The 25,683-nt window shown below is 43.4% G+C and overlaps 2 protein-coding genes across 4 annotated transcripts in view; one reads left to right on the top strand and one right to left on the bottom strand.

Moving 5' to 3' along the window:
- brf1b (BRF1 RNA polymerase III transcription initiation factor subunit b) overlaps window positions 1-25,683 on the bottom strand; it is a 466,828-nt gene that overhangs the window by 228,816 nt on the left and 212,329 nt on the right. For both annotated transcript variants that reach the window (XM_043696898.1, XM_043696899.1), the window contains one exon: window positions 14,512-14,584. In XM_043696898.1, coding sequence (XP_043552833.1) covers window positions 14,512-14,584 — 73 coding nt within the window. The remainder of the gene's footprint in view (window positions 1-14,511; window positions 14,585-25,683) is intronic.
- On the top strand, window positions 2,902-7,069 carry btbd6b (BTB (POZ) domain containing 6b). Of its 2 annotated transcripts, none has more exons than XM_043696901.1 (5): window positions 2,902-3,065; window positions 4,351-4,669; window positions 4,784-4,874; window positions 5,214-5,332; window positions 5,612-7,069. In XM_043696901.1, the coding sequence occupies exons 2-5, from the start codon at window positions 4,446-4,448 to the stop codon at window positions 6,642-6,644; spliced, it is 1,467 nt and encodes a 488-aa protein (XP_043552836.1). In that variant the 5' UTR covers window positions 2,902-3,065; window positions 4,351-4,445; the 3' UTR covers window positions 6,645-7,069. The 2 variants fall into 2 exon arrangements, with proteins under 2 accessions (XP_043552836.1, XP_043552835.1); XM_043696900.1 differs by lacking the exon at window positions 2,902-3,065 and adding an exon at window positions 3,672-4,203.

The following is a 25,683-nucleotide window of genomic DNA, read 5'->3' as shown; positions in this document are numbered from 1 at the left end:
CCCCTGTTGATGAAAGCCAAAACACTATATGCTTTCTTAACAACCCTATCCACTTGGGTGGCAACTTTGAGGGATCTATGTACTTGCACACCCAGATCCCTCTGTTCCTCCACACTGCCAAGAATCCTGTCTTTAATCCTATGTTCAGCATTCGAGTTTGACCTTCCACTGCTCGACCATCGTCGACCTGTCTTGACACCTCCTCAAAGAACTCAATAAGATTTATGAGGCATGACCTGCCCCTCACAAAGCCATGCTGACTGCCTTTAATCACACTATGCTTTGCCAAATAGTCATAAATCCTATCCCTCAGAATTCTTTCCAAAACTTTGCTGACCACAGACTAAGACTGACTGGTCTGTAATTGCCAGTGATTTCCCTATTCCCCTTCTTGAAAAGAGGTACAACATTTGCCTCCTTCCAATCCTCCGATATGACTCCCGTGGAGAGTGAGGAGGCAAATATCCTCGCCAGCGGCTTAGCAACCTCCTTTCTCGCTACCTGGAGCAGCCTAGGATAAATGTGGTCTGACTCTGGGGACTTCTCAATCATAATGTTTTCCACATTTTCTAGCACATCAACTTCATCAATCTTGATCTGACCAAGACTGTATCCCAGCTCCTCTAAGTTTTCATTTATAACAAGTTCCCTTTCCTGAGTGAAAACCAAAGCAAAAACCTCATTTGGGGCTTCCCCTATCTGCTCAGACTCCACGCACAAGTTCCCTCTGCTATCCCTGATCGGCCCTACTTTCTCCCTGATCATTTCTTATTCCTCACGTATGAGTAAAATGCCTTTGGGTTCTCCCTAATCCTTCTTGCCAAGCCTTTTTCATGCCTCCTCCTAGCTCTCCTCAGTCCACTTCTGAGCTCCTTTCTAGCAAGCCTGTAATCCTCTAAAGCTGTGCTTGGTCCTTGCTTCCTCCACCTTACGTAAGCTGCCGCCTTCCTTTTGACAAGCAGTTCCTCTGTTCTCGTCATCCAAGGTTCCTTAATCTTACCCCTTCTTACCTGCCTCAGAGGAACAAATTTGTGCATCACTCACAATAACTGCTCCTTAAAAAGTCTCCACATGTCTGCTATGCCCTTTCTGTGGAACAATTGCTCCCAGTCTATATTTCCCAACTCCTGTCTGATAGCGTCATAATTTCCTTTTCCCCAATTAAATATCTTCCCTCGGTAATTGCTCCTTTCACTTTCCAAGGCTATGCTAAATGTGAGGCAGTTGTGATCACTGTCACCAAAGTGCTCTCCCACCGTGAGATCTGACACCTGTATGAAGAGGTTAAACAGGCTATTTTAGTGCTTATGAATTGGTACCAGAAGGATATAGACAGCGGTTCAGAAACACAAAGAAGGAACCAGGTCAGACTTATGTTGAGTTCTAAAGAATTAAACATTGTCATTTTAATCGATGGGTGCATGCTTTGAAATTAGATCGGACCTTTGAGGCTCTGAGAGGCCTCCTCCTAGCTCTCCTCAGTCCACTTCTGAGCTCCTTTCTAGCAAGCCTGTAATCCTCTAAAGCTGTGCTTGGTCCTTGCTTCCTCCACCTTACGTAAGTTGCCGCCTTCCTTTTGACAAGCAGTTCCTCTGTTCTCGTCATCCAAGGTTCCTTAATCTTACCCCTTCTTACCTGCCTCAGAGGAACAAATTTGTGCATCACTTGCAATAACTGCTCCTTAAATAGTCTCCACATGTCTGCTGTGCCCTTTCTGTGGAACAAATACTCCCAGTCTATACTTCCCAACTCCTGTCCTATAGCATCATAATTTCCTTTTCCTCAATTGAATACCTTCCCTCAGTAATTGCTCCTTTCACTTTCCAAGGCTTTGCTAAATGTGAGGCAGTTGTGATCACTGTCACCAAATATTTTGGCTGCCTTCCTCAGGCAGCAAGTATATTTGGAATCAATGGGATAGAAAGTTGGCTTGTGTGATGGACTGAGCTGTGTTCACAACTCTCTGTAATTTCTTATGGAGAAGAAAGTGAGGACTGCAGTTGCTGGAGATCAGAGCTGAAAAAGGGCTCATGCCCGAAACGTCGATTCTCCTGCTCCTTGGATGCTGCCTGACCTGCTGCGCTTTTCCAGCAACACATTTTTAGCTCGTAATTTCCTGGGCAGAGCAGTTGCCATACCAAGCCCTAATGCATCCCGATAGGATGCTTTCTATAATGCATCTATAACAATTCCTTGGAGTCTTTATGGACATGCTGTGAATTTCCTTTGCGTTCTGAGGAAGTAGAGGCATTGTTGTGCTTTCTTGACTGTAGCATAAACATAAGTGGATCAAGACATATTGTTGGTGATCATCACTCCCAGGAACTAGCCACACCAGATAATGCAATTCTCCTCTTAGAAAAACATGAGCCTCATTGAATCTTTGATGTCCATCTGAGGGGGCAGATGGAGCATTCCAGTATTGCCTCACCTGAAAGATAGTACCTCCAACAGTGTTTCTATTCTAGGTTTTAGTGATAACGCAGCCATATGCCTTAAATCAATAGAAAGGTTCTATCATCATTATCAACAGGGCCACTAGATAATATTCAGATTTTTCTGTTTGTTAAACCCAGTGTTACGGAGTACTATTTTAAACTTGTAGCCTTTAATACTGCATTGCTAGGGTTAAACGAAAAGAACACTAGAGTCATATCAACTGCAGATCGCCATCAGTAATTTTTTTGCATGATGTTTGAGACTTGTGTCATGACACCCAATGTTTGACAAGTAAAGCATTGGCGCTTTTAAAACAATAACGTGCCCTTTAAATCCTGCAAGGCATGGATATTTTATTCGCCAGGATTGGGAGCTCGGAGTCCCTCTGCTGACGAAGCTTGGGATTGGTAAAGAAAGCAGATGGTATATCTTTTAAGCCCAACCTCCCAGCGCTTGCCCGATTCCCCGGAATCGCTGGTTTGGACAGGAGCAGGAGGAGGAGGAGGAGGAGGGATAGTTAGACTCAGAGCTGGATCATGGCTTCCTGCTGCTGGGAGGATCGAAGAACCCAAACTTTCACCGCCTCTTCTCTCCTAACCCCGGACAGCTAAAAAAAAAAAGCCCAGGTACAGTAGAGGAGCTTGAACAAAGCTAGACTCAGCCGATTTACAGAAGGGAAAAAACAATAAGGGCGTGTGTTGCAATGAGATTTGTACAGCTTGGCCTGGGAGTGGGGCTGGGCTGATCAAGCGCTGTGTGTGTGTGTGTGTGTCTGTGGAGGTATCCCTCCCCACGTTTGCTGATCAAAGTATAATCATTAAAACAAAAACAAAAATAATCAGTTTGCGGCTCTGATTAACCAGGATGGGGGGAGGAAGAGGAGAAAGGGGCTTTATTTGTTCCGCTGAACCGTGCGTTTTAAAAGCTGCCATTAAATTGGATCCTGAGTGAACTTTAATTTCCAAAGGCAGTTCCCCCCCCCCCCTTATCGGTTTTAACCTGAGCCGGTCAGTACGTTAACACACCCCCTGGAATTAATACACAAACACACAGGGTTGGTGTGTGCAGTGAGATACAGAATTGTGTCTCTATGTGATTGTGGGTGGGCTGATTGGAGACTGACAAGCAAATCTCTGTGTCCGCCAGCCCCTTTTTCCTCTCCATCTTCATTTCCCAATCAATCCGGGGCTGAGTACTCATCCCTCCCCCCTCTCTCTTCCCTCCGAGCTCACCCCCTCCTTCCTTTTATTATTGGAGCCTGATGTTTGGGTTAGGTTTTCATCACGTGAACACCTGCCGTTCGTAAAAGAGAGAGCGAGCCAGCACGATCTGATAGTTTGTAGATTCATAGGCAGCTCTGGAGTAAAGTCTACAGGTCGGAATTAAAATATATCTCCAAGTGCTGCTTCTCGCTGGCGGGGAAGAAACAAAAGCCTCAACTGCACTCTTCCAACTTTTACCCCGGAAGAGACAAACAGCGTGTAAAGAAAAACAAAAACTGCAACAAATCTCGGCAGGATCCCCCCCCCCCCCCTTTTGGCCGGATATTTACTGGAGTGCTTTTATCTTTGGGGATTTTTCAAGTCGAAGGACGAGGAGGGAAGAGGAAGAGCACAGTCGCAGGTTTTTTTGTTTTGTTTACAGTGTGATTTAGTCTTGAAGGGGGTGAAAAAAACTTTACTGCAAATCTGGCTCGCATCCACTGGTGGAAAATTAAACTCAAACAGTCCAGAATCTTTATGTTGCTCGTGAAATATATCCAGGGTCAGTACATCGACAGAAAGCTGCTTTTCCTAATTGTTTTTTTTTAAATGTGAATTAAGAGCCCACTGTAAATCCCGGAGACTTTCGGGTTTGTATCTCTATCCCCCCACCCCCCTTGACTTTTTTTTGTTCTTTTGATGTTTTTAGAAACCCTGAGAAAGTCCAAGAGTGTGAAGAGAGAAAGCAGCGGTAGCAAGCTCCCGGCTTGCTATGAGATCGTAACGCTTTCCCTGGGTAAGAAGATGGCTGCAGAGTTGTATCCCTCCAAACACAGCAGCAGCAGCAGCAGCAGCAGTCTGCAATCCAGCGAGAACAGCAGCAGTGGCGGCTCTGGTAACACTGTCAGCAGCAACAGCAGCAGCTCCAAGCGCAGCTTCCTGCTCCGCCAGGGCCAGCAACAAAATCTCAACAACAACCACATTCGGAACAGTAACTGGCAATCCTTTTACCCCACTCTCCGGGAAAGGTAATCACTCCCTGCCTTCCCGCCTCTCTGTTTACTCCTGTTTGGGTTTTTTTTTAATTTTTCAAATTAATTTTCTTAAATAACCTAACGTTTTGCCCCCTCTCTCTTTTGCAGAAATGCAATGATGTACAATAACGAACTGATGGCCGACGTGCATTTTATTGTGGGCCCTCCTGGATGCACACAGAGAGTTCCAGCTCATAAGGTGTGTTGTGCCTTAACCACGGGAGCTGTTTGAAGTGTATTTTGTTGGAAATGAATGCATTAAACAGGAGTCACAATCAGCGCGGGGGAATCGATCCGTTTATTTGAACTCCAGTGTGCTGAGGGTTGCGTGACAGGGAGCGATTGTTCCACTTACATGCTTGGCAACTAATTATTGTTTTCTTTCTTTCAAAAAAAGCAGTTAAGCACATTAGAAATTACATACAAGGAATGGGTTTTTTTTGCATGTAGGATCCTGCAGGGAAAGGCGTTGCTAATGAATGTGTGCGCCGTGTTCTTAATCTTTTGTTTGTTTTGAACTTGTGTTATTCCCTTCCAGTATATTCTGGCAGTCGGCAGTTCCGTTTTCTATGCCATGTTTTACGGGGAACTCGCTGAGGATAAGCCCGACATTCATATTCCAGATGTGGAACCCGCAGCTTTCCTTATTCTGCTAAAGTAAGGGACATAGAGTGTGTGTGTGTTGGGGGAGCGGCGTGGGGACTATGAATAACCATTTAAAGCATGTTATTTGATCACTCACTTAAAATCCGAGATACTTCTTTTAAAATGCTGTCTGCGACTACTTTGCTTTAAGATGAAGAAATTCCAAGCTGCCTTTAATTTTTTTTTGCGTGCATTAGATTTAAGTTAATTCCTCAGGAATTTAACTTTTTTTTTCCTGCGTGAGGTTTAAGTGGTGAGCTTTTCAGTGAGTTTTTATTCCCCTCTCTGCAGGTATTTGTACAGTGATGAGATTGATTTGGAGGCAGACACAGTGCTGGCTTCACTGTACGCTGCCAAGAAGTACATTGTCCCGTATCTGGCAAAGGCTTGCGTTAACTTCCTGGAGACCAGCTTGGAGGCAAAGAATGCTTGTGTCCTACTGTCCCAGAGTAGGCTCTTTGAGGAGCCTGAGCTGACCCAACGCTGCTGGGAGGTGATTGATGCCCAGGCAGAGCTTGCCCTCAGGTCAGAGGGCTTTTGCGAGATCGATCTGCAGACTTTGGAGATCATCCTGTCACGGGAAACACTCAACACGAAAGAGGTGGTGGTGTTTGAAGCCATTGTAAGCTGGGCAGAGGCAGAGTGCAAAAGACAAGGGCTCCCTCCCACTGCCCGCAACAAGAGGAGCGTGCTGGGCAAGGCTCTCTACATCGTTCGGATTCCCACCATGACGCTGGAGGAGTTTGCCAATGGGGCTGCACAATGTGACCTTTTGACCCTGGAGCAGACGCACAACATATTCTTGTGGTACACTGCGCTGAAGAAGCCGCAGTTGGAATTCCCCACCACTCAAAGGAAGGGGCTAGCATCCCAACGGTGCCATCGCTTCCAGTCCTCTGCTTACCGCAGCAACCAGTGGAGGTACCGGGGCCGCTGTGATAGCATCCAGTTTGCGGTGGACAAGCGCATCTTTATCGCTGGTCTCGGGTTGTACGGCTCAAGTTGTGGCAAGGCCGAATACAGTGTCAAGATCGAACTGAAGCGGCAGGGGGTGGTCCTGGCTCAAAACTTTACTAAGTTCATATCAGATGGCTCTAGCACCACTTTCTCAGTCTGGTTCGAGCACCCGGTGCAGGTGGAGCAGGACACCTTTTACACTGCCAGTGCCATCCTGGATGGCAATGAGCTTAGCTACTTTGGACAAGAGGGAATGACAGAAGTGCAGTGTGGGAAAGTGACATTTCAGTTCCAGTGTTCATCTGACAGCACTAATGGCACAGGGGTACAAGGTGGGCAGATTCCTGAACTTATTTTCTATGCATGAACAAAAAATGCTCAAACCTGCCTCCCTGAAACTAAAAACAAAAGATGTTTTGCATCCAACTGCTGCTAACATAAGGGAGCACAGCAAGAATTCAGACTTCCTGCTGCTTCAACTGATTAATATATTAAACTCCACACGTGGGCCTATTACATCAAAAATCACGCAGAGTCAAACCATCTTTAAAATTTGAAGGAATGTTTGATTGTAAATTAACTTTATTTATTTATAATGACTAGAAGGTTATTTGACTTCCTGACGCTGCACTGGGCAGTATTCAGTAGTGCACTCCTTTTTGTGCTGTACCTATTTTGTACAGGTGTTCTGTTTAAAGTGGCTTGAAGTTGACCAATGAATGACAATGTTTTAACACCTCCAGTGTACTTGCAAGTAATGAACTGTACAGTATAAAGATTTTTACATGGTTATCTTCTATCCTGAAGTTGTCTTTATTACAGTTTAGGGAGGTAGAGGATCAGAAAAGATCAGTGATCAAAATGATCAAGTTCCAAATATAATTGAGCTATTAGTTTGTACATCACTGACTTTTGTAAAAGTGCTGTCTGGTTCGGATTTGAATAGGGTGTTCACTTTGTTCCTCTGTCACTCTATACTTCAATTTAAACATTAAATTGCTATAGTCCCAGACGACCAGCGGGCTTCTAATGAGAGGGGGGATGGGGAGCACTGGTGATTTAATCTGAGGGTCACTGTTGAGACGGGAAACTTCATTCAGTGTAGGTCTGGAATTTTCTGAATGTACTAGGTTAGAAACCGAACAGTTCCACTTCTATGCCAATCTGAGTGGTTATTAACATTTCCCTCCTTTCTTCCATCAAGTCAAGTGTACCAAGCAGGAGCTTGTGTAATAGCCCACCAACAGATTACAGGATAATGCCATATTGTTAAAAGCAGTTAGGAGACTATCACCAGAGTGGTACTGGAGGTGTATATTACTAGCCACTATCACTGTTACACAATGCCTTTCCCTCTCCTATGCACTTTTTGGGATAACATTATTCAAACATTAAAGTTTATATTAATCCAAAAAGCAGGACTAGCCAAAATGCCATTTAATATTTTGGAACAATCCTCAGAAATTCAGGCAGATGAGAGTTTAAATGACTGGCTCCCCTCATCCCACAGCTGACACCTTCACCTGGGCCTACAGTTCAAATGCAGCTCAGGTTGATGCCATTTAATAACTGAAGTGGTCCATGGGATGAAAGTCTGGCTAGATGCCAGCATAGACCACAGCCATCTGGCCCCAGCAGCAGAATGCTCATACAGTCAACACAAACTAGCAGTATGAGAGGAAATGAGACGACACTGTTCTGAAGTTAGGGTGTAACAGAGCACGCAAGTACAGAGGGAGCTTTATTTTGGGTTAGATATGGCATAGTTGGTGCAATGTTATCAGTGAAGTAAACGGAAAAGTGTTCTTCTCACTGCTACTGCTATGCTGCCCCTTGAGTAAAAGTTAGTTTTGCAGGGCTTCTTAAACTATGATAGACAAACTTCCATCACTTGGAAATGAATGCATCTTTCAGGGATTTGGTGGAAGGCAGTGAGATTTAGAACTGTAGGGAAGGGATCTTCTTGTAAAGGCTGCATTTATTGTGAATGCAACCAGCAGGTGAGCATGAGCAAGAACACAGCGCTGCACTGGCAGCCATTTTATCGGGCACTTTAGCATCTGGACAAGGTGGAGGATCCCAACAAGGGGATACAAGAATAGTCCTGGCTTCTGGAAGGGGCCCTCCCCAATAGCACTGCAACTGCACCAAGTGGTGACACAACAGCAGCCAAGCAGATCTATTCCATAGACAATGCCAGAATTTCCACTTTGTCATCCCCAGTCTAGTGACCTCAGCAGCATACATGCATATAGATGCTCCTTGTGGCCTTTTGCAGAAGGCTGATGTTAAAACACATGCTTGTGATGTATGGGCATCATTTTGGCATTATAGTCACTCATTTTATAAAGACCAGCAGTTTCCAAAAGGCTTAAATTGCAGTTTGGAATTTATTTCTGGTCTGTTTGTCAAGTCCAGTTAGGACAAAAAGGAGTAAGCATAAGATACACCATGGCTTTGTGTTTTACAAGCATGTAGCCCATGGTGGCAACTCCTCCTCCTGATATAGAGACCTGGTAACAGGTTATCAAACTGCTGGGCTAGTGGGGACACAAACAAGGGAATTAAAGGTATTAAAACAGACAGCAATAAACCAGTTGAAAGCAGAGAAACAATGCTGTATATTAAATGGACCAAGGAGATAAATACATTTTCACCTTATCATTATTTCGAGGCCCAGATGTTCTTGGCTTTTTACGTTAAATGTGAAACCACCGACAGACGTGCAATACTTCCACTGAACTGAACAACATTTGTATTGTGTGCCAACAATGCCTTTCAACAATACATCACTTACACATGTGAAAAGCTTTTCATTACAATGCACAATTTACACAGCTCCCTCAAGACAGCGTGTGGCAAATCAACACTCAATTTTTAGTATGTACACAGTATTTAACCAAAATATAAACTCTACAGACCCCTCCCCCAACATTTTCAGAATAGAGTAAAGATTTCTGATAAAACAAGACACCAAGCAGGACACAGCGATGCAGTGAGGAGAGAGGAGGTAGAATATGGTAATAGGTTCAGTCTGTACCAATCTTTTTGGTGATTTCCAGACACTAACTCCAATCTAAGTGAAAAGTCCCTGCAAAATTTACCTCTGGGCCTCTCTAATCTTTCAGCCAATAGCTTTACGTCCATGCTCCCTGCTTAGTAACCTGCAAGAGGAATAGGTCCTTCCTATCCACTTTCCATAATTTTATGCATCTCAAAATTTTCCCTTAGCTTTCTCAAATGCAAAGAAAATCCAAGCCTAACCAATCGTTCCTCATAGTTAAAATTCTCCGTCAGTTTCAATTACATCATTTCCCTAATGTGGTCACCGAAACTGTGTACTGTACTCTAGATGTGGCCAAAATAATGCTTTATACTGTTCTAACATTACCACAAAATTTAGAAAAGGGAACAGATACAAACAAATCAAAAGGAAGACAGTCACTTAGTAAGCACAAGAAAGTGAGGCAAAACATCCAACACAGGATAAAGAGGGGCATGTGTGCATTTGTACATACAGAAATGGATGACAGATCCTACAAAATAAAAGTACATAAATGACTATAATTGGGAAAAGACAGACACAAGATGAATATTCCACTGATTACCTCATCAACTCCGACTGAAAATACATGCAAGGGACTAAGCTTGTTTGTGTTACTCTCCTTAAACAGTAACCCATTCACACCCACTTGTGATCTACCATTTAATGAAGGGCCATGGACAACTGCCATTAAGTTCACAGCAGGAAAGTAATGACAACATAATAATTACTTTTTTTAAAAATGCTATCACAAATACACTTTGACCCATCATCTCCTCACATACCCACAATACACAAGCTACGTCATTTAAAAATCCACTATCAACATCAATGCACTGACTATTACTGAGTTAAAAATCACACAACACCAGGTTATAGTCCAACAGGTTTAATTGGAAGCACACTAGCTTTCGGAGTGACGCTCCTTCATCAGGTGATTGTGGAGGGCTCGATCATAACACAGAATTTATAGCAAAAATTTGCAGTGTGATGTAACTGAAATTATACATTGAAAAATTGATTTACTGTTAAGCCTTTCATCTGTTAGAATACAGTGATAGTTTCACTTCTTTCATGTGTAAATCACAAAACCCTTTTTTAAAAAGTTGCATTCTCGGGTTAACAATGGTGATAGCTAGACAATATGTTGAAGGTGTTAGCCCCCTGTGTTCTCTGTCTATGACCTGATGTTTAGATTGATTCTAATCTAAAAAGTGAGATAACAGAGTTAACCTGGTGTTGTGTGATTTTTAACTTTGTACACCCAAATCCTGACTATTGCTGGCAGTTAATGAAAAGGGCTCATTCCAGAATTTATAAATATTATCTGTGTCCTTGCAGTCTCTCTCAGCTTCTCATTCTACCTTACTCTGTATATGTTTCTTTCTTTCTAGATCTGTGTCTAGCAATCCTTTCTGTACTTTTATCTCTTGTATTTATGTAATAAGGTAGCTTTCAACAGTAAAGTTTTGTGCAGCTGTTTTACCACAGACAACAATCAGCGATACAAAGGCCTGAATTCTCAGTGTCCACATAATATCAGACAGGGCCAGCACTATTCTTTATAGGGGCCCAAGCAGAAAAGCAAATGTGACCTAACTGAACAGTTTCCTTGTCTGGAGATTTAAATCAAAAATAAAAAGACCTGTTTTTTCCACCAGTCGCAACCTTCAGTTTCCCTTGTCAATCACAAAAATCAAAAACAGACCAACAAATTATTTTCCCCCAAAAGTTCTGTTTGCACTCACCTCAGTTCAAAGAAGTTACTATTTCCCAACCTTGGACGAGTGCCAGGATAGAATTTGGTTATTACAGCAGACACTCATCCTTACATCATGACTATTGTTGTGGAAGATGGATTGTATTTTCCAAAGGGGTGAAGCGTTAACAGCACACACGAAGGTTCTCTTCCCGGTCTGTGACGAGCTGGTTAACCTCCAACCAGAACTCTGCTGTTCAGCCATGCAAGTGGCTACAGCTAAGGCTCCAGCTAATCAGCCAGTGACCCTGTTGGAAAATGCTTGTGTGGAGGTGATCAAATTCAGTTGCATTAGAGCTTCTAATCCATCTCATCTCATCTCAGTCCCACAGGTCTTAACATTACACCAGCTCTCACAACCCACACCTCTGGACTGTCTGGTTTCTTCCAACGTTTGGTTCTGGACAAGACTGAGAAAGCATAATTGGTCATGGTCACACATTTATTACCCTTGGAACCTGTTCTAACCTCTTCCTCAGTCACTATCTCTGGTCAAACTATATCTCATACACTCTGCATCTCAATGGGAACAAATACGATTTCTATACTGTCCTTCCCCACCTCCGCTTATCTGCTGTTGAAACCAACATCCATGACTTTACTCCAGACTCAATCATTCCAATACTCTCCTTGATGATGTTTTATTTCTCACCTTCTCTCTTTTATTTCTCACCTTGTGAAATTTAACTATCTAAAACTCTCCACTTGCACCAAAATCACACAAATTCCTATCAACTCACCATCTGTCTTTGCTGAGCCACATTGGCTCTCGATCTCTTAACACTTATTTCAAATTCTGATTCTCCAAGTCTCTCTCCAAGTCACATTCTGAACTTGACTGAATCAAACACAGGGTCAGCTGGAATAGCAAGCCAGTCGTATGTGAATCCCAACAGACACTAAGGATTGCTACAACCAAAGTCACATTGCAACCAGTGAAGCATTACGGGTGGCTAACCTTGTTCATCCTTCAGGTCACTGAGCTCACTACTAGGAAGTGCACATAATCTACATAACATCTGATTTCACTATTTCCCCTTGAAGCATATTCAATCACAGAAGGCAACACTCAAGTTTACAGGAGTAGTGGAATGGTTGTATCACTGAATTAGTAATTCAGAGATCTAGACTAATGGTTCAGAGCTATTATGGCAGCTGGGAAATCCGTATGTTGTTAATTAAATAAAGCTGGAATTTTAAAAATCTCAGTTAATAATAATGACCATACAATTACCAAATTGTTAAACCATCTGGTTTACTCATAACCTTTAGATAAGGCAATCAGCCATCCTTCCACAGCCTGGCCTAAATAAGACTCCATTGAGTACAGGAGTTGGGAGGTAAAAACAATGACTGCAGATGCTGGAAACCAGATTCTGGATCAGTGATGCTGGAAGAGCACAGCAGTTCAGGCAGCATCCAATGAGCAGCGATTTCGCTGCTCGTTGGATGCTGCCTGAACTGCTGTGCTCTTCCAGCACCACTGATCCAGAATACAGGAGTTGGGAGGTCATGTTGCGGCTGTACAGGACATTGGTTCGGCCACTTGGAATATTGCGTGCAATTCTGGTCTCCTTCCTATTGGAAAGATGTTGTGAAACTTGAAAGGGTTCAGAAAAGATTTACAAGGATGTTGCCAGGGTTGGAGGATTTGAGCTATAGGGAGAGGCTGAACAGGCTGGGGCTGTTTCCCTAGAGCGTCGGAGGCTAAGGGGTGACCTTATAGAGGTTTACAAAATTATGAGGGGCATGGATAGAATAAATAGACTCCCTGGGGTCGGGGAGTCCAGAACTAGAGGGCATAGGTTTAGGACGAGAGGGGAAAGATATAAAAGAGACCTAAGGGGCAACATTTTCACACAGAGGGTGGTACGTGTATGGAATGAGCTGCCAGAGGAAGTGGTGGAGGCTGGTACAATTGCAACATTTAAGAGGCATTTGGATGGGTATATCAATAGGAAGGGTTTGGAGGGATATGGGCCGGGTGCTGGCAGGTGGGACTAGATTGGGTTGGGATATCTGGTCAGCAATGGACAGCTTGGACCGAAGGGTCTGTTTCCATGCTGTACATCTCTATAACTCTATGACATGTAGTTGACTCAATCTGATTCTGAAATGACCCATCAAATCATTTTGGATGTAGCAGAGGCACAATTCGAGATAGCCAATAAATACTGACCTTGCCAGACATCCTGTGAATTAATATTTAAAACAAACTGCCTTGCTTTCAGTGTAAATCACTCAAAAGCACTTAGGAGCAGGAAATTAGGATAATTTGCTCCTCGATCTGCAACCAGTAAATCAGCATAAACCTGGTCCAGTGGTACTTTATTCCTATACAAATCCAAGCCATTATGAGATTCCTCTTGTTCCAGCTAGGACTTTGAGCAGATTCCTTGCCCCTGCCCTTCTTATCTCCATTCAGTACTAAGGGAAAGCTGCACTGTCAGAGACAGCATCTTTCAGATCAGACATGAAAACAGCACTCCATTCAAGTGGACATAAAAGATTCTTCAGCATTACTTCAAATAACAGCAGGGGTGTTAATCGGATATTTATCTCAATCAATATCACAAAAACAGATTATCTGGTCATTCTCACATTGCTGTTTGAGAGAGCTTGCAATCAAATTGGCTGCCACATTCCTTACATTACCACAGTGTATGTATTTCAAACATTTTTCACTAATAGTAAAGCACTTTGGGATTCAAAGATCACGAAAGTCACTATAAAAATGTAAGTCCTTTCTTTTCAATGCCCTGCAAGGTCAAGATGACCAATTACCATTCTCCCTACAAATTTATCCCACCTTTCAGGTGCTTCACAGACCTACACGTTTGCTGATGTTTGGGTCTTCATATGTGGCCACTGTTCAATAGTGAACATTCAGCAGAAAGCACCAGAGAACAAACCTTTCCCCCACTACTATCTGCAGCATTCTTTCCACTGCCTCTGGCAAAGATCAGCTAACTCGGCACAGACTTCGGGGATTGAATCTTCTCGAACTGTACGGCACACAAGAAATTGGAGTAGGAGTTGACCACATGACTTTGAGTCTGCTGCATCATTACAACCGAACTTTCCTGCACTGGCATCTTCCCATATCTCCTGATTACCCAAGATCCCCCCACCCCCCACAAAAAAAAATCTGCTTATCTAGGCTCAGGAACAGTGAATTGATTTATTGTCACTTGCATTTTACAGTGAATAATACTGTAAAATACAGTGAAAGGTTCAACTGTCACCACAGTCTGGTACCATTTTGAATAGTTTAAGAATAAAAAGAGTAAGAAGTTATAACTGGAAGAGTTCGCCCTTACACAATGGCGGGTTTATACAACCAACATCGGCTGTGTTCACTGTTACTGATGAAAAACAAACATTGGTGTACTCATTAATTACAGTGTGTGAAAGGAATTATTGGTTACAGACCTATTGCTGGAGCATTTATACAAAGCTCTCTGGCCAGGAGAAGAAAAGTCTTTCCCAACACGTAGACATTCACCTGAAAGAAAGTTTAACAAGATTTAATACAATAAACTTGAACTTTTAAACTATACTTCCTCTATCCTCTTCACTTGGAAAAGTGGCCTCAGCTGTTTTTAGCGTTTGAATGTTTGCTGACACGTTTGAATAACCAGCTGCCACAAAGGAGTAGGAAGGGGCCAAATGGTCATCTCTGTGCAGGAGACCCTGACCTCATGCGATGCATCCCTGCTGTAAAGCACTTTGTGTATCCACCATCGACAACAAACCTCTCCTCCACCGCCACTCCGCAAAAACAAAAACAAATCAGGTCCTCAGCTTATGGGCTGCTGTTCCAACAGCATCACTGCACCCTGCACCCTGCACCCCCCCACCCACAATTTGGAGTAAAGCAGATCGAGGCGGAATTTGATAGGGGCATATAAGATTATGACACGTTTAGATAAAGCAAACAAAAATTGTTCTCGTTAGCTGTTGCAACAAAGGCTAGGGAACACAGATTTAAGCTTTGGGTGTGTTGGGGGATGGGGGGAGTGAAAGTCAAAGACGACCTTTGTTTTAATGCAGCAAGTGGGAGTAACTTGGAACTGGCTGCTGTCAAAGTTAAATGAACTACTTCAAAGGAAACTGAATGGGCACTTGTGGGGCGAAGGAAACAATTAGGGGAAGGGGTTCAGGTTTTTAGTTCCTTGAAAGATGTGATGTGAAGGTGCTGGATCACACAATCCCAGGTTATGTCACAGTTGTGTCACAGGTAGACAGGGTGGTAAAGGAGGAATGTGGCACACTTGCCTTCATCAGTCAGAGCACTGAATACAGGAGTTGGGACATCATGTTGCAATTGTACAGAATGTTGGTGAGGCCACCTTTGGAGTACAGTGTACCGTTCTGGTCACCCTGCCATAGGAAAGATATTATTAAATTGGAGAGAGTGCAGAAAAGATTTACAAGGATGTTACCAGGACTGGAGGATTTCAGTTATAAGGATAGGCTGGATAGTCTGGGACTTTTTCTCTGCAGCATAGGAGGCTGAGGGGTGACCTTAGAGAGGTTTATAAAAATCATGAGGGGCATCGTCAAGGGGAATAGCAAATGTCTTTTCCCTAGGATACAGGAAGTAATTTTAAGGTAAGTGGAGAAAGATTTAAGAGACCTGAGAGACAACTTCTTCACACAGAGGGTGGCTCATATGTGGCATGAACTGCCTAACAAAGTGGTAAATGCAGGTACAGTTACATTTAAAAGACGTTTGGAGAGGTAAATGAATAGGAACGATTTACAGGGGTATGGACTAAATGCAAGCAAGGAGGACCTTGTCAGCATAGACAAGTTGGAGTGAAGGGTCTGTTTCCGTGCTGTATGATTCTATGAATGGGAGTAATTTCTCTTCGAAGAGCCAGCAAGGTCTTGAAAGACCAAATAGTTTCCGCTGTGCTGCAAAGACTCAACAACTTAATTTTTCCTACATTCAGTAACTAGCTAAAATGACCACTCCAATAGGTAGTCTAGATCACAAATTGATGAAGTATTAAAGAAAAGGGTATGAGAGGCATTACTGTGCAGCATAAATTGGAAGCAGATGTTCACAGGGAAATGCCTGACACGAATGTGCAGGTTATTTAGGCAGCACTTGCTGTGAATGCTGCACAGCTTTGTCCCACTGAGGCAAGGTGAAGGGACCTTGGGTGACAAGAGATGTGGAATATCTAGTCAAGAGGAAGAAGGAAGCTTACTTAAGGTTGAGGAGGCAAGGATCAGACAGGGTTCTAGTGGGTTACAAGGTAGCCAGGAAGGAACTGAAGAATGAACTGAAGAGAGCTAGAAGGAAGCATGAAAAAGCCTTTGTGGATAAGATTAAGGAAAACCCAAAGGCGTTCTACACTTATGTGAGGAACAAGAGGTTGGCCAGAGTGACGGTAGGGCCGATCAGGGGTAGTGGAGGGAACTTCTGCCTGGAGTCAGAGGAAGTAGGGGAGGTCCTTAATGAATACTTTGCTTCAGTATTCACTACTGAGAGGGACTTTGTCGTTTGTGAGGACAGCGTGAAACAGGCTGATACGCTCATGCAGGTTGATGTTAAGGAGAGGGATGTGCGGGAAATTTTGAAAAACATGAGGATAGATAAGTCCACTGGGTCAGACGGGAGATACCCAAGACTACTAAAGGAAGTAAGGGAAGAGACTGCTGTGCCTTTGGCAATGATCTTTGCATCCTCACTGTCCACTGGAGTAGTGCCAGATGATTAGAGGGTGGCAAATGTTATTCCCTTGTTCAAAAAAGGGAACATGTATAATCGTCTTATGTCGGTGGTGGGCAAAATATTGGAGAGGATTCTGAGAGACAGGATTTATGATTACTTGGAAAACCACAGTTTGATTAGAGATAGTCAGCATGGCTTTATGAGGGGCAAGTCATGCCTCACAAACCTTATTAAATTCTTTGAGGATGTGATGAAACACATTGATGAGGGTAGAGCATGGATGTGGTGTATATGGATTTTAGCAAGGCCTTTGATAAGGCTCCCCATGGTAGATTCATTCAGAAAGCAAGGAGGCATGGGATACAGGGAAATCTGGCTGAGTGGTGGTAGATGGAAAATATTCAGCCTGGAGCTCAGTAACCACTGGCGTTCCGCAGGGATCTGTTCTGGGACCTCTGCTCTTTGTGATTTTTATAAATTACTTGGATGAGGAAGTGTAAGAGTGGGTTAGTAAGTCTGCCGATGGCACTAAGGTTGGTGGAGTTGTGGATAGTGTGGAGGGCTGTTGTAGATTGCAACGGGACATTGACAGGATGCAGAGCTAGGCTGAGAAGTGGCAGATGGAGCTCAACCTGGAAAAGTGTGAAGTGATTAATTTTGGAAGGTCAAATTTGAATGCAGAATACAGGGTTAAAGACAGTCTGAAGGAACAGCGGGATCTTGAAGTCCACGTCCATAGATCCCTCAAAGTTGCCACCCAAGTAATAGGGTTGTGAAGAATGTGTACGGTGGGTTGGCCTTCATTAGAATATTGCATTGGAATATTGCATTCAGTTCTGATCGCCTCATTATAAAAATGATGTAGAAGCTTTAGAGAGGGTGCAGAGGAGATTTACCAGGAAGCTGCCTGGATTGGAGGGCATGTCTTATGAAGAAAGGATGAGGGAGTTCAGGCTTTTCTCATTGGAGCTAAGAAAGATGAGAGGCGACTTGCTAGGGGTGTACAAGATGATGAGAGGCATAGATAGAGTGAATAGTCAGAGACATTTTCCCAGGGTGGAAATGATTATCATGACGGGGCATAATTTTAAGGTAATTGAAGGAAGGTTTCCGGGAGATGTCAAAGATAGGTTCTTTACTTAGACAGTGGTGGGTGCATGGAATGCACTGCCAGCAGTGGTAGTAGCGTCAGAGACATTAGGGACATTTAAGCGACTCTTGGATAGCCACATGGATGATAGTACAATGAAGGGTATGTAGGTTAGTTTGATCTTAGAACAGGATAAAAGGTTAGCACAACATCAAGGGCCAAGCAGCCTGTACTGTGCTGTACTGTTCTGTCTTCTATGTTCCACTACAGTATAGATGGCCTTTGGGTGAGGAATGTGGCGTACATGATCAAACAGCCTGCTAATATTCAATATTTGAGCTTACACCTTAAGAGTGACCACTTTTTCTAGGGACAGGAGTGTGGTAGATATCTGTGCAACTGTAATACACAGAACATAATCATTGATTAGAATCCCTACTGTGTGGAAGAAGGCCATTCAACCCATCAAGTCCACACTGACCACAATCCTATCCCAGTAACCTCACATTAACCATGGCAAGTCCACCTAACCTACACAACTTCAGTCTATGGGCAACTTAGCGTGGCCAATCCACTGAATCTGCACAGTTAGACTGTGGGAGGAAAACAGAGCACCTGGAGAAAATGCACTCAGACATGGGGAGAAATGCAAACTCCAGAGTCACTCAAGGCTGGAATTGAACCCTGGTCCCTGGCACTCAGTGGCAGTAATGCTAACCACTGCTGCCCAATCATCTTCAGTGAAGGAAATACCTGACTTATTCTGAGAGGGAGTCAGCGATAACTGAGCCGAAACAACCTCTGGAGATGTGAAGGGAGTGTTTAATGTTGGACATTATGGAGAAGAATCACTAAGTACCTGTCACCCTTGAATATGAAATTCACTGGGTCTTACAGTGAAGCACCATTCCCATGTGTTTCCTTCCCACAGCCACTCTAACAACGTTACAGTCCAGGAGGAGCTCCCTTTATGACACAGCAGCTCCATTCACTGTCATGGGCACCTCTACAAACATCAGCTTGGGAACTGAAACCGTGGCCTCTTCCCCATTTGCATTTGCCACACTCAACCCTTACACCAGACCAGTGGTGTCCACCCGTCCCATCTCCAAGAAACTACATGACAGCTTTTTTTAAACGCTTGAAAAGTCCTTGTTGAGGTTTGCAATCTGTTACCTTAGAAAGATCCAGAGTAGCTTTGGCACATAGGCATCAAATGCAACACAGCAAGGACATGAAATAGAGTGGAAAATAAGACAACAATCTACTACAGCAACATTGCTGCACTGTTCAGTGCCTGGCCTCATCACTTTAAGTGCACTATACACAACATCTCTGTCATAGTATAGTCTCATCAGGAACATCATGGGAAACTATTCTTTGACCAGTTCAATAGCCATATAGTGTTAGGTTTAAACATTGTCTAAACATTCTATTTTTAAACAGTCAAGGACATAAAATAAATAATCAAGTTGTTGAATATTTAACGAGAAATTAGTGGGGCCACTGACAGGGATATTTGGTGCAATCTTGGCTGATCCAGGAATGATAGCAAAATCACCGAGTCGTAGAGATCTACAAAAAAAGGCTCTTTGGCCCACTGTGTCCACACCAGTCAGATGTAACCCTCTAACTATTCTCATTCCATTCCCCTGCACTTACATGATTGACATTGCAGATGTAGATCTAAATACTTATGTTTTGAGGTTTCTGCCTTGACCAGCCTTACAGGCAGTGTAAGGCTGGTCAAGGCAGAGGGTTGCTCCCACCACCCTCTGGGTGACAACGTTTTTCCTCACATCTCCCCTAAACCTCCTGCCCTTATCTTAAAGCGATGCCCCCTGTTCATTGATCCTTCCATCAAGGAGAAAGATTTCTTCCTGTTTACCCTATCTATTTTATACAACACAAACATTGATTACAGAACACAATACTCGAGCTATGGTCTAATACAGTTCCAGCATTACCTCCTTGCCCTTAAACCCGATGCCTCATCTAATAAAGGCAAGTGTCCTGAATGGCTTCTTAACCACTTTACCCATCTGAGCTGAAAATGTGTTGCTGGAAAAGCGTAGCAGGTCAGGCAGCATCCAAGGAACAGGAGAATTGACGTTTCGGGCATAAACCCTTCTTCAGGAAGCCCTTCCTGAAGAAGGGCTTATGCCCAAAACGTCGATTCTCCTGTTCCTTGGATGCTGCCTGACCTGCTGCGCTTTTCCAGCAACACATTTTCAGCTCTGATCTCCAGCATCTGCAGTCCTCACTTTCTCCACTTTACCCATCTGTCCTGCTACCATAAGGGGCCAGTGAACATGGACATGCACCAAGGTCCCTCTGATCCTCTACACTTTCCACTGTCCTACCATTCATCATGTACCCTGTATTTCCTTGCCTTGTTGTCTAACCCAATTTTATCACCTCACATTTATCTGGATTGAATTCCATTTGCCACGGATCAGCCCATCTGACCAGCCCATCTATACCCTCCTATAATAAGGCTAACCTCCTCTCCATTTACCACTCACCTATTTACATATCATCTGTGAACTTACTGATTAACCCACCTACATTCAACAGGCTTCCAATCACAACATCACCCTCCAACCATTATCCTCTGCTTCCTGCCAGTCAGCCAATAACAGATTGAATTAGCCAAATTTCCTTGAACCCCAGGGGCTCTTTTCTTTGCTATCAGTCTCCCAATCGAGACCTCATCAAAAGCCTTGCTGAACTGCAAGTAGACTACATCAATTGCATTCCTTCACCTGTACACCTGGTCCTCTCTTTGAAAAATTCAGTGAAGTTGATCAGACATGACCTCCCATGAAAAGGCCCTGTGAAGATTCACTATGATTATACCAGAAATGGGAGCTATAATATGGAAAGGCCACTGGAACAAAGAAGGCCAATAGGGGTTTAAACAGGGGTTCGAAAAATTCCAAGATTTGAAGAAGGCGTACATTTAAAAATTGCTTCAGTTGATTAACAGTTTAGGAACAAAGGGGCACTTACTCAAAATTTATTATGAGGGGAATAGAATTCTAGTGCGACAGAAGACAGACATTCAATCCAACAACTCTTTCCAACAGTGTGTGAAAACATTTCTTCTAACTTATCCAATGGGTCATATGTTTTATAAAGTCTAAAACATCATGAAAATCAGATGTGCCATTTAAGATATTTGCATTTAAGCAGCACTTACACCATGTGGGTGTCTCACGTCTGTATAAGGAGACAAAAGGAATACTTTGACCACAGGAACGCTACAGTGTAGAAGCAGATAATTTGGCCCTTCGAGTCCACACCAACCCCTCTGAAGAGCATTCCACCCAGACCCACCTGGCCCCCTCTCTAATCCCTCTAACCCTGCATTTACCATGGTAAATTGATCTAGCATCCCTGGACAAGATGGGCAATTTAACATGGCCAACATACCTAATCTGAACATCTACGAACTGTGGGAGGAAACCCACACAGACACAATGAGAATGTGCAAACTCCACACAGACAGTTACCAAAGGCAGAAATCAAACCCGGGTGCCTGGCGCTGTGAGGCCACCATGCCACCCTTAGAAATGGTCACATTCAAAATAATCACTTTTGGTTTTAAAGGAGAATTTTAAGGAGAGAGGTAGGGGAATTTCCAAGTGTGGGACGGAGATGATTGAAGGTACAGCCACCAAAGCTGGGATGTGGGCTGGGTGGTACACAGAAGATGTCAGAGGCTGAGAACAGAGAATTTCGGGGAGGGGCGTAAAGCTGAAGGAGTTTAGCTAAGGAGTTAGGAAACGGAAAGAACATGTATGAATTTAAACACTAGGATGAGCAATTAATTAAACCGCAGACATTGGTGACTTTCAGGCCATACCCAGGATAGCAAGGACAGGTGAATGGAGTAAGACACCCGTAGCAGAATTTGGGAGAAAAAGAAATTTGCAAAGCAGGAAGGATAGGAGGCCAGACCTCAGAGCACTGTAGTAGTACGTGTCAGTCGCCTGAGGCAGGAATTGAACCCGGGTCTCTGGCGCTGTGAGGCAGCAGTGCTAACCACTGTGCCACCGTGCTGCCCTTAAAGGATAGGAGGCCAGACCTCAGAGCACTGTAGTAGTACGTTCTGGCTGTGATAATGACAGGGCAATAGTTTTAGTTGCATATGGGTCAAATCAGGGTGAATACAGACAACAATAAGTGAAAATGAAAGCAGCTGGACAAGTTTAAAAAAAAAACAAAGACTGCAGATGCTGGAAATCCGAAACAAACTCAACTTGTTGGAAAAACTCAGCAGGTGAGGCAACATCTGTGGAGAGGAAGCACACTTAACATTTTGGGTCCAGTGACCCTTTGTGATCTAAGACGACAACTCAGCTTGGAGTTACATCTGGCACAAAGACTGCAGACAGGTCTGATTCATCCCAATTCAGTGACCAAAGAGGGGAGTGAAACCAATAGTGACTTTACAGCATAGATAGAAGAAAATCAGGCTCTGGTCTTCCCAATATTGAGCTGGAAGAAACTGAACCTCAACGCTGGAGATTATGACAAAAAGAGGAAAGAATAAAGAAATTTAATTATAGTACATTATGTTTCATGTTAAGAGGTTAGTATTAGAACAGATACAATGGACTGTAGGATGACAGTAACTAAATAATAACGATGTAATAACTAGATAATGATTAGTGATGACTAGGGACAAATACTAACCAAGACACCAGGGAGAACTTTGCTTTGAAACAGTGCCACTGAATCACTTACATCTACCTGAGAAAAGGTAACTCTGTCACACGCAGTATTGTCTCTGTGCTGACCTGGAGTGCTAGACTGAATTTTGAAATCTCTTGAACTCTTGAAATCTCTTGAATGAAATTTACAACCTTCTGACTTGGATGTGAAAATGCTATTTGCTGAGCTGCAAGCAACTTCCAAAGCAAGGGTTATTGCTTACCTCTGACCATACTTTAACCCGAAAGAGTGAGCACTTGTGGAGAGAAAACAGCATAATTTTCGAGGTGAGGAAATCTCTCATGTGAAAGTAAAATATCCCATGGCATTACTGAAAAGTGTTCTCCTTGGGAACCCTAGCCAATAGTTATCTTTCAACCAGCAGCACACAAAAAAAAACATTATCTGGTCAAACAAGTCAGAGGGTACATGGAATATTATCTCTTCAAAGTATAATACTGTAAAGCAGCATCCTTTTTTGATGCAATATTGAGCAGTTGCCAATTAAAAAGCACCAAAAAGGAAAACAATTGTGCTGATATGGGCCAAGCAAGCAAGCAACTCAATCAAAGCAAGCAGCTGGAAAGACAAAAATAAACCAAGCACCAGCTGCATTTGGGTAGATTTTACCAATGCCGCCTGGCCAGGTTAAAATGCAACAAATGGCAATCTAATTTAGTCCTCGACAGCTGTTGCTGAGGCAAACCAATCAGCTAAAATGTGACTTAAACAGGCTCTAAAGGACAAATCCTCTTGTTGGAATATGAAGCACAGCCTTACTGGAGGTACTCAACTCAAGTTATTTTTGAGATGGGGGTGGTGTTTCACAGAGTGTTATGTGCTCGTAAGTTGTGCACCTAACAACTCAAACATCCACTCCCTCCAATTGTGGCAGGTAGCACCAAATACAAGATGCACTACAGCAACACACCACACTTTCCCAGACTTTGGTGATGAAGATCGCAGGTTAAGGCCAGCGGATGCATGGGAACAGTATAACTTACTAATCACATAGTGCCTTGGCTTGAAAATCTGTCATTCCAAAATCTTCAAGTCACTATCTGGGAACTCCCTCTCTAACATACATAAATGTGAGCTTCAAGAACTGAAGCAGCTCACCAACCTCTCAAGGATACACAGGGATTGCCAACAAATGCCATCCTGGTCAACAATGCCCTTATCCAGAGCATCATCTTTTTAAAAAGCCCTTTGACAAGGGAGCATTCTTCACAGATGAGTTTACACAAATAGACTTTCCCTCATGAATGCTATCACCATCACCAGCACCACAGGTAAATAACACAAAGACAAGGCAGTCTTGTTTATGATCAGAGTGGTGCTGGAAAAGCGCAACAGGTCAGGCAGCATCTGAGGAGCAGGAAAAACGTTTCGGGCAAAAGCCCTTCATCAGGAATGGACTCATCAGGCTCATTCCTGATAGAGTCATACAGTCATAGAGATGTACAGCATGGAAACAGACCCTTCGGTCCAACCCGTCCATGCCGATCAGATATCCCAACCCAATCTAGTCCCACCTGCCAGCACCCGGCCCATATCCCTCCAAACCCTTCTTATTCATATACCCATCCAAATGCCTCTTAAATATTGCAATTGTACCAGCATCGCCTAGGTTCTTGTGGGCTTTTGCCCGAATCGTCGATTTCCCTGCTCCTCGGATGCTGCCTGACCTGCTGTGCTTTTCCAGCACCACTCAATCTTGTCTCTGATCTCCAGGGCCTTCTGACCCCGTCAACAAGGCTAACTATTATGTGAAAGTTAAAAATCACACAACACCAGGTTATAGTCTAAACAGGTTGGACTATAACCTAGTCAATTGTCCACCCCGGGCCAACACCAATACCTCCACATCATATTACATGAAAAACTACCCTTACCTTATCACAGAAACAGGTTGCTGGCAGCATCTCCCTGTGCAGTGCCACAAATATAAACAGGAGAGCACAAGCAAGGGAAGAGGAATTTATTCATGTTTTACACATACACAGTATTTCACTGCCTTCCAGCCTCAACAGTTCAACAGCTTCAGACCAGAAGGCTGCTGCTACTGCTTGTAGATGTTCTTACCAGGAGATCTGCTGACATTGCAAGTCACAGCTGCCTACCTATCCACTAGGACATTACTGAACCAGATGGGCTGTTCCAACAATCAACAATGTGGGCTGTCTGGACTTTTGCCCAAAACGTCGATTTTCTTGCTCCTCGGATGCTGCCTGACCTGCTGTGCTTTTCCAGCACCACTCTAATCTAGACTCTGATCTCCAGCATCTGCAGTCCTCACTTTTGCCCTGTGTGGAAACAGGTTGCTAGACCCTCTCTGCTTCTGCCCTTCTAACTTTGACCTGTAAACCTTTGTTTCATTTTTCCTCTATGTTTAAGGGAGTTTGTTTATTGGGACTGTGGTGTATTTTCAGAACAGCACAATTAAATCCAGTTTGGAGAGACTGAATTCTGTGGGTATTCTATATACTGTTCTTTGTGTTTCATTCCGTAACTTTGTGAGTAAATTTTTGTCAGTTTTAAAACCTGGTCGTCAACCTAGCTAATTTACTCCGGGTAATTTTCACCATACACTTATTGAAACAAATAGCAAAGTTACAGTCTGGGCTGCCTGCTTAAGAATGCTTTGAGTGGTCTAGCCTAGTCCATGATGCCATGCCTGCTCTTATGGTCTTAAGGTTTGGTTGTGGTTCGACATTTATATCAAAGGTTTAGATGGGAAAAATAGGAGGTATGGTTACTAAGCTTGCGGACGACACCGAAATTAGTAGTATGGTGAACTGTGAAGAAGGTTATCTAACAGTACAATGAGATCTTGATCAGATAGGCAAATGGACTGAGAAATGGTGTTAATTCAATTTAGATAGATGCAAGATGTTGTATTTTGGTATGACAAACCAAGGCAGAATTTGCACAGTTAATGGAAGGATCTTGGGGACGGACTTAGGGATGAGGTTCATATTCCTGGAAAGTGGCATCTCAGGTAGACAGGGTGGTGAAGGTGGCATTTGGTATGCTTGCCTTCATTGGTCAGAATACTCAGTAAAGGAGCTGGGACAAAATATTGCAGCTGTACAAGGCATTGACAAGG

The sequence above is a fragment of the Chiloscyllium plagiosum genome, chromosome 10, assembly GCF_004010195.1.
Source record: "Chiloscyllium plagiosum isolate BGI_BamShark_2017 chromosome 10, ASM401019v2, whole genome shotgun sequence".
NCBI classification, from domain to species: domain Eukaryota; kingdom Metazoa; phylum Chordata; class Chondrichthyes; order Orectolobiformes; family Hemiscylliidae; genus Chiloscyllium; species Chiloscyllium plagiosum.
Note: the sequence above shows the minus strand (reverse complement) of the source record. Positions and strands in the feature narration are given on the sequence as shown.